At 46.4% G+C, this 11481-nt stretch overlaps 1 protein-coding gene across 1 annotated transcript; it reads left to right on the top strand.

Moving 5' to 3' along the window:
• Positions 1-908: 908 nt before the first annotated feature.
• On the top strand, positions 909-4220 carry GGPS1 (geranylgeranyl diphosphate synthase 1; the record flags this gene model as incomplete). Its single annotated transcript, XM_080717158.1, has 3 exons — positions 909-978; positions 2737-2807; positions 3459-4220. 3 exons carry the CDS (start codon positions 909-911, stop codon positions 4218-4220), a joined length of 903 nt encoding a protein of 300 aa, XP_080573284.1.
• Between the last annotated feature and the right edge of the window lie 7261 nt (positions 4221-11481).

Genomic DNA, 11481 nt, shown 5'->3' with positions numbered 1-11481 from the left:
AATATGGTGGGGCGCATGCCTGGTGTAGTCCTACCTACTTAAGCAACTTAAGTAAAATTACTTCAGCCCACAGATTTTAGATCAGCCTGGACAATATAGTGATATCCCATTTCAAAACAAAAAGCTAGGCGTGGTGGCGCATGCTTGTAATCCCAGTACTTGGGAGGCTGGGACAGAAGGACTGCACAGGTTCGAAACCAGTCTCAGCTACTTAGGCTCTTCAATATAGTGAGACTCTGTTTCCAAATAAAATACAAAATAGGTCTGGGAGTGTAGCCCGGGGGTAGAAAGCCTCTGGGTTCCACCCCCAGTACCACCAAAAAGAGTGGACAGTCCAGTTGTTTTTAGCATATTCATAGAGTGTACCGTCTCATAACACTTTGTCCCGAAAAAAGGAAATCTATTAATCCTTGTTCTTCCAGGGCCAACAACTACTAATCTCTCAGTCTGTACAGGTTGCCCTATTCAGAACATTTTTACATAAGTGGATTCATACTCCATGGAGTCTTTTGTGACTGGCTCTTTGACTTATAGTCATGTCCCGGGCTCAGGATATAGTGGTAGAGCGCCTGCCTGGAGTGCAGGAGGCCTCACGCTCCATCACTAGACGGCAGCAACAAGACTCCAAGTCACTGTTTTAGCCAGGCGTGGAGGCACACTCCTGTTACTTCAGTACTTGGGAGGCCAAGACAGGAGGATTTTAAATTAGAGGCCAGCCTCAGCTAATGTTCAGCAAGAATAAAAAGGGCCTGGGGTGTAGCCTATGGGTTCAAAACCAAACTGAAAGTCTGTTTTTCTCAAAACACCATAAGATGGGAATTTCTTGGTAGTTAGACACTTGAAGATAATTTGGCTCATCATATCATCTTTGTTTCTTTTTGACAGATCAGCTGTGAAATTTAAAAACAATGGAGAAGAATCAAGAAACAGTCCAAAGAATTCTTCTAGAACCCTACAAGTACTTGCTTCAATTGCCAGGTAGAACGGCAGTTACAGGCCGCATAGGGTAGTTTTCAGAGAGTAGTGGTCATTCACATGTTGGCAAACAGAGAAGGTTAAACTTACCAGCTCTTGAGATTTTCATCTTTGAGGCATGCTTTTAGAAATATACAATTATTAGTGTGTGTTGTGATACACGCTTGTCATCCCAACTTTCAGAAGGCTGAGACAGGAGGATCGCGGCTCGCATCCAGCCTCAGCTACTTAGCGAGGCCCTCTGCAACTCAGTGAGACCTTGTTTCAAAATAAAGAATAAAAAATAGGGCTAGGGGTGTAGCCTGGAGGTCAAATGCCCCTGTTTCAATTCCCAGTACAGCAAATAAATAAATAAATACATAAATACATAAATAAATATAAAAAAATAAGTGGGTGTGATGGCACATGTTTGTAATCCCAGTACTTGGGAGGCTGAGACAGGAGGGTCACAGGTTAGGGGAAAGCCTCAGCAAGTAGTGAGACGCTCATCAACCTAGTGAGACCCTGCTTCAAAACAACATACTTTAATAAATAAAAATACACCATGCATGGTGGCACAGGCTTAGAGTCCCAGTACTTGGGAGGCTGAGATAGGAAGATCGTAGGTTCACAGCCACCCTCAGCTACTTAGCAAGGCCCTCCACAACTTAGTGAGACTCTGTTTCAAAATAAAGAATAAAAAATAGGGTTAGGGTATAGCTCAGAGGTAGAATGCCCCTGAGTTCTATCCCCAGTACTGCAAAAGAAATAAAAATACTTAAAACATTTGCTATCTCATTGGAGGTGTTCTTTACAGATGCCACACATTCATCTTCGCCACTGTTTAGATACTGGGGAGTTAACTCATTTGTATAACTACAAAAAGCTTCACTTCTTTTCCCTGTTCCAGTGCTACCATCGCTGTTTCCCACTGCCATGCCTCTTTTTCTATCTTGAACACACACAATGCATTTCTTACATCATTAGTTCCTTTGAGAGACAAATAATAAAACATCTAAGTCACATTAAGAAACCTAGCCCAGCTGGGCGGGTGGCGCACGCTTGTAATCCCAGCATTCGGAAGGCTGAGAGGATCACGGTTCGCGGACAGCCTCAGCTACTTAGTGAGGCCCTCTGCAACTCAGTGAGACCTGGTTTCAAAGCATGCGCCACCACGCCCGGCTCCTATTTTTTATTCTTTATTTTGAAACAGAGTCTCACTAAGTTGTGGAAGGCCTAAGTAGCTGAGGCTGGCCTGAACCTGCGATTCTCGGGTCTCAACCTCCCAAGTACTGAGATTACAAATGGGAAAACTATCCTTTCCAAAGGAGTTTTTCTCTAAAACTGTTTCTCCTGAAGCCTAATCTGATTTGCTATACATTCATTTAGCTAAATGAACTGGTTGTGTGTGTGTTTTTCCTACCATTTCTTTATGTTTAGACTAAAATGACTTCTAGAGATAACTGCTACCCAAAGCCTTTTTATTTTGGTGGCACTGGGGATTGAATCCAGGGGCACTCTACCTCCAAGCTCCACCTCAGCCTTATTTTCTTATTTTTTATATTTGAAACAGGGTCTCACTAAGTTGCAGAGGGCTTCCCAAGTTGCTAAGCCTGGCTGTGAATATGCGATCCTCCTGTCTCCTGTCTCAGCCTCCCAAGTGCAGGGATTACAAGCGTGCGCCACCACGCCCGGCATGTCTAATCATTTTTTTAAGAAACTTGTGTGTTCCTTGCAACTAAAATACTTGTTTTACTGTCATATTTTACTTTTGAACTGCAGGTAAACAAGTAAGAACTAAACTTTCACAGGCATTTAATCATTGGCTGAAAGTTCCAGAAGACAAATTACAGGTATTTAAGAAATTCTAATCTAATTTTTAAGCCTTCTAAAATTAATAGATGTTACATAAAAGTACTCTTGATTCAATTTAATGCTTATATATTGTTTTATCTTGAGGTTACTATATAATTATTATTTGTGTGTGTGTGTGTGTGTGTGTGTGTGGTGCTGGGGATTGAACCCAGGGACATTCTACCTCTAAGCTATACCTCAGTCCTATTTTTTTATTCTTTTTTTTTTTTTTTTTTTTGCAGTACTAGGGATGGAACTCGGGGACATTCTACCTCCAAGCTACACCCCCAGCCCTATTTTTTACTCTTTATTTTGAAACAGGGTCTTACTGAGTTGCAAAGGGCCTAAGTAGTAGCTGAGGCTGTCCTCAAACTGTGATCCTCTTGTCTCAGCCACCCAAATGTTTAGATTACAAGCGTGCACCACCACGCCCGGCTGATATTCTTTATTTTGAAACAGGGTCTCACTAAGTTGCGGAGGGCCTAAGTAGCTGAGGCTGGGCACGAACCCAGATCCTCCTGTCTCAGCCTCCCAAGTACCAGGATTACACGCGTTGTACCTCCATGCCTGGCACGACATAATTATTATAACTTTCATAATTTGTTAATATCTTTAGATATAAAGTTTATAAAGTGAATTTTCCCCCCTAGATTATCATTGAAGTGACAGAAATGTTACATAATGCTAGTCTGCTCATCGATGATATTGAAGACAACTCAAAGCTCCGCCGCGGCTTCCCCGTGGCACACAGCATCTATGGGATCCCATCAGTCATCAACTCCGCCAATTACGTCTATTTCCTTGGCTTGGAGAAAGTCTTGACTCTCGACCACCCGGATGCGGTGAAACTCTTTACCCGCCAGCTTTTGGAGCTCCATCAGGGACAAGGCCTAGATATTTACTGGAGGGATAGTTACACCTGTCCCACTGAGGAGGAATATAAAGCCATGGTACTGCAGAAGACAGGTGGGCTCTTTGGATTAGCCGTAGGTCTCATGCAGTTGTTCTCTGATTACAAAGAAGATCTAAAGCCACTACTTAATACACTTGGGCTCTTTTTCCAAATCAGAGACGATTATGCCAATCTGCACTCCAAAGAATACAGTGAAAACAAAAGTTTTTGTGAAGACCTAACGGAGGGAAAGTTCTCATTCCCGACTATTCATGCTATCTGGTCAAGGCCCGAAAGCACCCAGGTGCAGAACATCTTGCGCCAAAGAACAGAAAACATAGATATTAAAAAGTACTGTGTACATTATCTTGAGGATATAGGTTCCTTTGAATATACTCGGGAAACTCTTAAAGAGCTTGAGTCGAAAGCCTATAAACAGATTGAGGCCTGTGGCGGGAACCCCGAGCTGGTGGCTCTAATAAAGTACCTAAGTGAGATGTTCAAAGAAGAAAGTGAATGATGTTAAGCCATTCTTGGCTGGGCTGAGAGCTTGTTTAGTCACCTTTTCACAAACTTGGACTAAGCTGTTAGTCCCCAAAAACTGAGTAAATAAGGGCTGATGTGAGTGAACTTGTTTCAGTGTATAACACTCCCATATACAAAATATAAAATTTAAATAATGAAAAGGCTCCGCATATGTATGGATATAATTTCAATGTCAGAAAAAATTACTGTTGCAGAACACTGTGATCAACTCTGTCCTCCTGCCACAGATGTTCTGTTGATTCTATCAATAAAAAAGACGAGCTTCCAGGAATCTTATCTAGATATTTCCTAACTGTATCGTCTACCCCAGTGAAGACTCAACTGCTTAACTACCTGGCCCAAAGACTACAGCCTTCTTGCTTTTCCTGAATCCTACTCCGTAGTCTCTCTGTCCTCCATAAGAGCCGCCTTACTAAAGTCTTCTGTGAAAAACAGCTAATGTCTGGTTCTTTTTCTGGCCCTTTTTCGTTTCCTCCATTCCACAAATTCTGCTTTTTGTTTCTTCGTGGTGCTTACGTACAAACCGAGGGGGGTTTTTTGTTTTGTTTTCAGTAGTGGGAATGGAACCCAGGGGCATTCTACCTCCAAGCTACACCCTCAGCCCTATTTTTTATTCTTTATTTGAAAACAGTCTCACTGAATTACAAAGGGCCTAAGTGTAGCTGAGGCTGGCTGCAAACCTGTGATCCTAGTGTCTCAGAAAGGGCCTCGGTAAGGTGCGGAGGGAGTTGCTGAGGCTGGCCTGGAGCCTGGAATCCCTGTCAGCCCCCAAGTACTTAGGTACAGGCCGGGCTACCACACCTGTCTCCGTTCACTTTTCCTGGAGCTGGAGGGGTAATGAGGTGAGCCCAGATGCCGTCTACCTCCGAGTTCCATTCCCAGCCTTTATTTATTTTGAAACGGGACCTTGTCGGGGCTGCTGCAAAGGATCACCCAATGGCTGAGTTTGGCGCTGGATCCGCAATTCTGTCTCAGCCTTCCAACTACTGAATTCCAGGAGCGCGCCGCCATGCCCAGCTTCCCACCAACCTAGCAACACTGATGGCGTGGACCTGGACCCGTCTGGAGTAGCTTCCCCTCCTGCTGTTCTGTGTGCGCTAATTCATCCTACCTCGGTCTTAGCTAGTTAGGTTTCTGTCCGTTTCGGAGGCGTCCACACTGTATTCGGTGCAAGTCTGGTCCCTAGAAACATCAAAACGACCTCCTAGGGGACTTGCGCTCGCCTTCGGGACGCAGGCGCCTGGAGCGTGCGGGACGCGCCGCCATCGCGCCCGCCGGCCGGGGTGGGCGGGCTCGGCTCCGCCCGGCTCCGGGCTCCCGCGCTGCGCTCGCTTCCGGGCGGGGCGGGGCTTCCTGCTGCGTCACTTCCGCTCGGAGCCGGAAGTGGGGCCGCCGCCCAGACCAGCCGGGCAGGTGAGCTGCGGGGTCCCGGCGGCCGGGGCTGCCGCCCGCCCCGGCCCCCCGCGTCCTCGCCTCTCCAGGCCCGGGCGATGCGCGCGCCCGGCCTGGCCGGCCCTCCGCCGGGGCGCGCCCGGAGCCGGCTGGGGCGGGGGGAGGCGGGTCGCTGGGCCGGGATCGCGGCGCAGATCCCGCCCGTCCTCCCGGTCCTGACGCTGGTGGAGGGTTTCTACATGAAATTTTCACTTAGCGCTGTCAGCCGGGCCGCAGGATGTGGCTGGATCTCAGGAAGGGAGCGGCTTAGCTGCCCCCAAAGAGCGGGCTCGGCGGGAAGAACAGGGGCAGCAAGGGGCGCCCGGCGTGGGGACGGCGCGGGGAGAAGGGCAGGCTTCTCTTCCGTCCGCTGCGAGTGCAGCCGCAGCCGCGGTTAGTTTTTGGGTTGAACTGTTGTGTGCGGTCATCTCTGCTGCTGTAAAGAGCATATCGTCGTCTTGTTTTTCTAATGCAAGTGGACAGTGGCCCGTTTGACTTGTCATTGCCTCTACCGAGATCATTTTTGCTCAGGTTAAAACCTGGGAGTCATCTTGACTCAGCTTTTTTACACATGGGCTGTCAGCAAATTCTCCGCATTCAAAATCCCTTCACGCCCAAGCCCGTTCTGAGCACCTCCACTTGTCTCGCAACGCTCCCATGGGGACTTAGTACATACCTAACTCGTTTCTGCTTTTTCCTCTTTTAGCATGTTTCTATCACACTATAAATGAGATCATCTCAAACATTTCTCCATGTACTACTCATCACTCAGTAAAAGCCAAGGCTGTGTGTGTGTGTGTGTGTGTGTGTGTGTGTGTGCGTGTGTGTGTGTGTTAATGGGGTTTGAGTCCAGGGACATTCTGCCTCCGCGCTATAACACCCTCCCCCAGCGCTATTTTATTTTTTATTTTGAAACCGTCTTGCTAGGTTACTGAGGGTCTCAATAATTTGTTATTTATTAAGGCTGGCCTGAAACCTGGAATTCTCCAGTCTCAACCTCCCAAGTACAGGTGTGGGTCACCAAGCCTGGCTCAAACTACTGCTTTTAAGCACACTTCCTGGATCATCTCAGCACTTCATTTTTTCATAAGATGTAGCTGTCCAACAATAAATAGCAGTTGCTACAATCTTCTGGTGGTTTCGCTTCTCTTTTTTTTTTTTAGTTAAGTCCATTTATCATACATTTGAGTATTTATCAAGTATTACTCAGTACTTCAGAGCTTATAAAAGAAACATATGACACTCTGCCTGCCCTAAGTTAGCACTTTGCTCGGTGCGTGTGCAGGAGGGACTAGAAAACACCATAACAGGCATACTCAGTGTGAAGTAAATAGGTACACAGAAAGCTAATGGGGACTACCAGAGACAGAAATCGTAGCCACTTGCTAGGAGTAGCTGGAATCAATTTGTAGGCTCGGTGGTGTTGGAAAGTACATACCAGTTACCCCCCCCCCCCGCCCCCGCCGCAATACTGGCTATCTCGGCACTCTGCCACTAAGCTGCATGCCCAACCCTTCTTACTTTTTCCCTTGAGACATGGTCTTGATAAGTTTCGGAGACTGGCCTAAAACCTGTTACCCTCCTGTGTCAGCCTCCCAGTACTGGGATTACAGACATGCCACCCCATCTGGCCAGAGTCCCTATTTAAGTTTCAGTTGGTCTCGGTGAGCTGCCCAGGCTGGCCTCAAATCTGCATTGCTCAGCCTCCCAAGTAGCTAGGATTCAGACACCACCATACCTGGGTTTTTTTTTTTTTTTTAATGAACTATTTGACCATAGTATTCTAGAACCTCAAACATGCTTACGTTTTGTTGTGAGGGTGGTTGAGTTTGAATTCTACCTCCAGGATACACCCCCACCCCTCTTTAAGTCTTGCTAGATTGCCGGGGCTGGTCTTGAACGTGCGATCCTCCAGTCAGTCTCCTAAGTACTGGGATTACAGATGTATGCCACCGCACCTGGCTCAGAGTTACATACTGTGGATGCTTGTCTCAAGAATACTTTCCCAGGAGATACTTCAAAAGACAGTGATTTCAGAATCAAAGCCGTTTCTAGCTATGTCCTCTGGATTAGTAAACTAAACCGCCTTAGAGAAGTGATTAAAACTACATTGTGATATTGCTTAAACATTGAAGTGATTAACGTCATGATTCTGGCCGTGTACAAAGATGTCTGTGGAAATGTGTTTAATGAAAATAAAATACAAATTATATATTTCAGTTGTAATAAACTTCTATTTACATGTTAATGGAAATTTTAGTGTACTTAAACTAGTAAAAATCATTTTTAGGGCAATGTAATGGTGAAATTAAATAATTTTTATGATGAGAAGCGGGTAGTTAATCAGAAATGGCTTTGGAAGCCAGACATGGCGGCACACACTTATAATGCCAGCATTCGGGATGCTGAAACAGGAGGATCACGGTTAGCAGCTGCTTAGCGAGGCCCTTCGCAACTCAGGGAGACCGTTTCAAAAATAAAAAAGACTAAAATAAAGCCAGGCGTGGTGGCGCACGCTTGTAATCCCAGCATTTGGGAGGCTGAGACCTGGAGGATCGCAGTTCGCGGACAGCCTCAGCTACTTAGTGAGGCCCTCTGCAACTCAGTGAGACCCAGTTTCAAAATAAAGAACAAAAAATAGGGCATGGGGTGTAGCTCAGAGGTCAAATGCCCCTGGGTTCCATCCTCAGACCCGCAAAAAAAAAAAAAAAAAAAGACTAAAATATAGGGCTGGGAGTGCATCTCGGAGGTACAATGCCAGTGGGTTCCATCCCCAGTACTGCAAAAAAAAAGAAAGAAAGAAATAGCTTTGTGTAAGGTGGGGGCAGGGCAGAGAGCTAGGAGGTGGAGCCTGCAATTCCGGGGACCAGGCCTCCCGCCCCGGAAGAGAGAGTTCAGGGAGGACCCGGAGAGGGAGGGAGGTATTCTCCCGCCGGCCACCGGCCCCCGCGGCCACGCGGGGGCTGGGGGTTGACCCCCCATGAATAAAGCCTCTCGTAATTTATTATGGATCTCGGCGTGTCTCTATGCTAGTGGGGCACCCCGCATTTTTCTACAATTTTACACTTTGGAGTTTTCTTCATCGCAACCTTAATAAGTAAGCAACCATCTTTCAAAGGAAAAAGGAGAAAAGTGAATGTAACATAAGTCTACACTACGAAGTGTTGAGACCATTGTACCCCAAAACAGGGCTAAAGAACCGTACTTAGTTCTGTGTATTTTATTTGCCAATGGAATTTAAGTGAGGTGATTAGGAGAGGGCCTGGTACAGGCAACTATGGAAAATATGAGTGGCTGGGAACTGCACGGCAGTTGAACACTGAAATCAGAGGAAGGCTGCGACAGGAGGATCCGGCTGAGGCCGGGCGGCCAGACTCAGCCACTGAATAAGGCCCTTCGCACTTAGACCCTGTTTCGAAATAAAAATAAAATAGGGCTCAGAGTGTAGCTTGAAGGCAGAATGCCCTGGGTTCAGTCCTGAGTAGCAGGGAAAAAATAGGGGGTAAGGGCCACTGCTGTCAAGTGGAGGTGTTAGCCACAGATAGCTGCAGGGGGCCAGCAGCTGCCCTCAGGCAGATCTACCAACAGGAAATGGACCCGTGCGGGACTGGCTGGAGAAGGAGAGTAAAAACTTTAAAAGTAAGTCATGTGTCTGTCCCAAGATGTGGACTCAGTTTCTAGATATTCACTGATGGTTATCGGATCAAAAACAAATTATTTGAAGGGTAAAGAGACTAGACAAGTCGCCAAAAGTATTGACTTAATCAAAGCCAGCTGACTGCTGACCACAGATGTCGCGGGTTGTTTTACTGTTCTGTGTTGCAGTCCTGGGGGTTGAGCCCAGGAGTGCTCTATTACCGAGCTACATACACCCCAGTCCTTTTTAGTTCTTATTTTGAGCCAGGGTCTCCTAAGTTGCCCAGGTTGGCTTGAATTAAGTTCCTATTGATGTTGAACCTGCAATCCTCCTGTCTTAGCCACCCAAATACTGGGATTACAAGCACACACCAGCATGCCCAGTTTATTCGTTACTTCGAAAAAGGGTCTCACTAAGTTGTGGAGGACCTCACCAAGTCACTGAGGCTGGCCACAAACCTGAGATCCGCCTGTCCCAGCCTCCCAAATACTGGGATTACAGGCGTGGGCCACGTGCCAAACTGTCTCCAATCTTCTACTTTCCTGTTCTCTTCTCACCTCTTCTAGACTCGGGAATGATTCTCTCTTGCTTCTCAGTGCTATTGGGCAGATTTCCATCTATATCCTGGCCCTTTCCAGAAAAGCTTTTTTTTTTTTTTTTGTACTGAGGATTGACCCAGGGCCGCTATGGCTCTGAGCTCCATCCCTGCATCCCTGGCCCTTTTTGTTGATTTTTGTTTGGTTCTGTGGATTTCACCCAGGGATGCTATGGCCCTGAGCTACATCCCTAGCCCTTTTTGTTTTGTTTTGGTACTATGGGTTGAAACCAAGGGCATTCTATCTCCGAGCCACTCCCCCAGCCATTTTTATTTTTTATTTTGAAACGGCTTCTTGCTAAATTGCTGAGGCTGGCCTCCAACCTGAGATCTTCCTGTCTCAGCCTCGTAAGTACTGGAATTACAGATGTATGCTACCGCACCTATCTAAATAATTTAATATAATCAAATATCCAGTCAGCCATTCAAAATTTCAATTTACCCATACTTTCTTTTGAGAATTATTTACAGGTTTTGCCAGACGTGGTGGTGCATGCCTATAATCTCAATACTTAGGAGGCTACAGGAGGATTTTAAGTTCAAGGTCACTATAACTCAGTGAGACCTTCAAGAACTAAGTGAGGCCTTGATTCAAATTAAAAAGTAAAAGCCGGGGATGGAGGCGCACGCTTGTAATCCCAGTACTTGGGAGGCTGAGACAGAAGGATCGAGGTTGACAGACAGACAGCCTCAGCTACTTAGGTCCTCCGTAACATAGTGGGACCCTTTCAAAATAAAGAGAAGCCGGCGTGGTAGTGCATGTTTGTAATCCTAGCACGGAGGCTGAGACAAGGATCTCACAGGTTCGAAGCCAGCCTCAGCTACTTAGTGAGGCTCTCAGCAACTTAGTGAGACCCTGTTTCCAAATAAAGTATAAAATAGGTCTGGGAGTATAGCCCAGAGGTAGAAAAGCCCCTGGGTTCCACTCCTAGTACTACAAAAACAAACAAAAAAAAAAGTCAAAATAAGGAATTAAAAAATAGGGCTGGGGTTGGAGGTAGAATGCCACTGGGTTAAATCCCTAGTACTGCAAAAAAAAAAATATATATATATATATATATGCAAAATTGGTTGGTATCTCTGCTAAGTTTCTTTTCCCCTCTGTTTTCCGTCCCTTTCTTTTTTTTCTCCTGTCATTTGCTGAGGAAACCATCCCGTCTGTCTTGTAGATTTCCCCTTGTCTGTCCACCCCTCTGCCCCCTGTGAGGTAGAGGCCGGATGCAGGCTCAGTCCACTGTAGAGGATGCTCTCCTCCCAGACACGTTTAAGGCCTCCTCTTGTGCTCAGGTCCCGTGTCTCCGCTGGAGTTTATCTTTTGTGCCTGTCTCCTCACCTGTCTGTTCATTTCTGTTCCCGTCTGTCACGTGTCACTTCTTGTCCAGAGGACACTTGCTCCTGGTGCCCGCTCTTCTTTCTCTATCACGCATCTTCTCTCTGTTCCTCTTTCCTTTCCATGTTTTCCATGACGCAATGGACCTGTCATGTGATATGAATTAACAGGAAGTAAACAGGATTTAAAAACATAATCAGCCAGGCCTGGTGTTGCAAGCCTGTAATCCCAGTACTTGGGAG

This window comes from Muscardinus avellanarius (genome assembly GCF_963383645.1).
Source record: "Muscardinus avellanarius genome assembly, chromosome: 20".
Lineage (NCBI taxonomy): Eukaryota > Metazoa > Chordata > Mammalia > Rodentia > Gliridae > Muscardinus > Muscardinus avellanarius.
The sequence above is the reverse complement of the archived record's forward strand: the minus strand, read 5'-3'. Positions and strand labels throughout refer to the sequence as shown.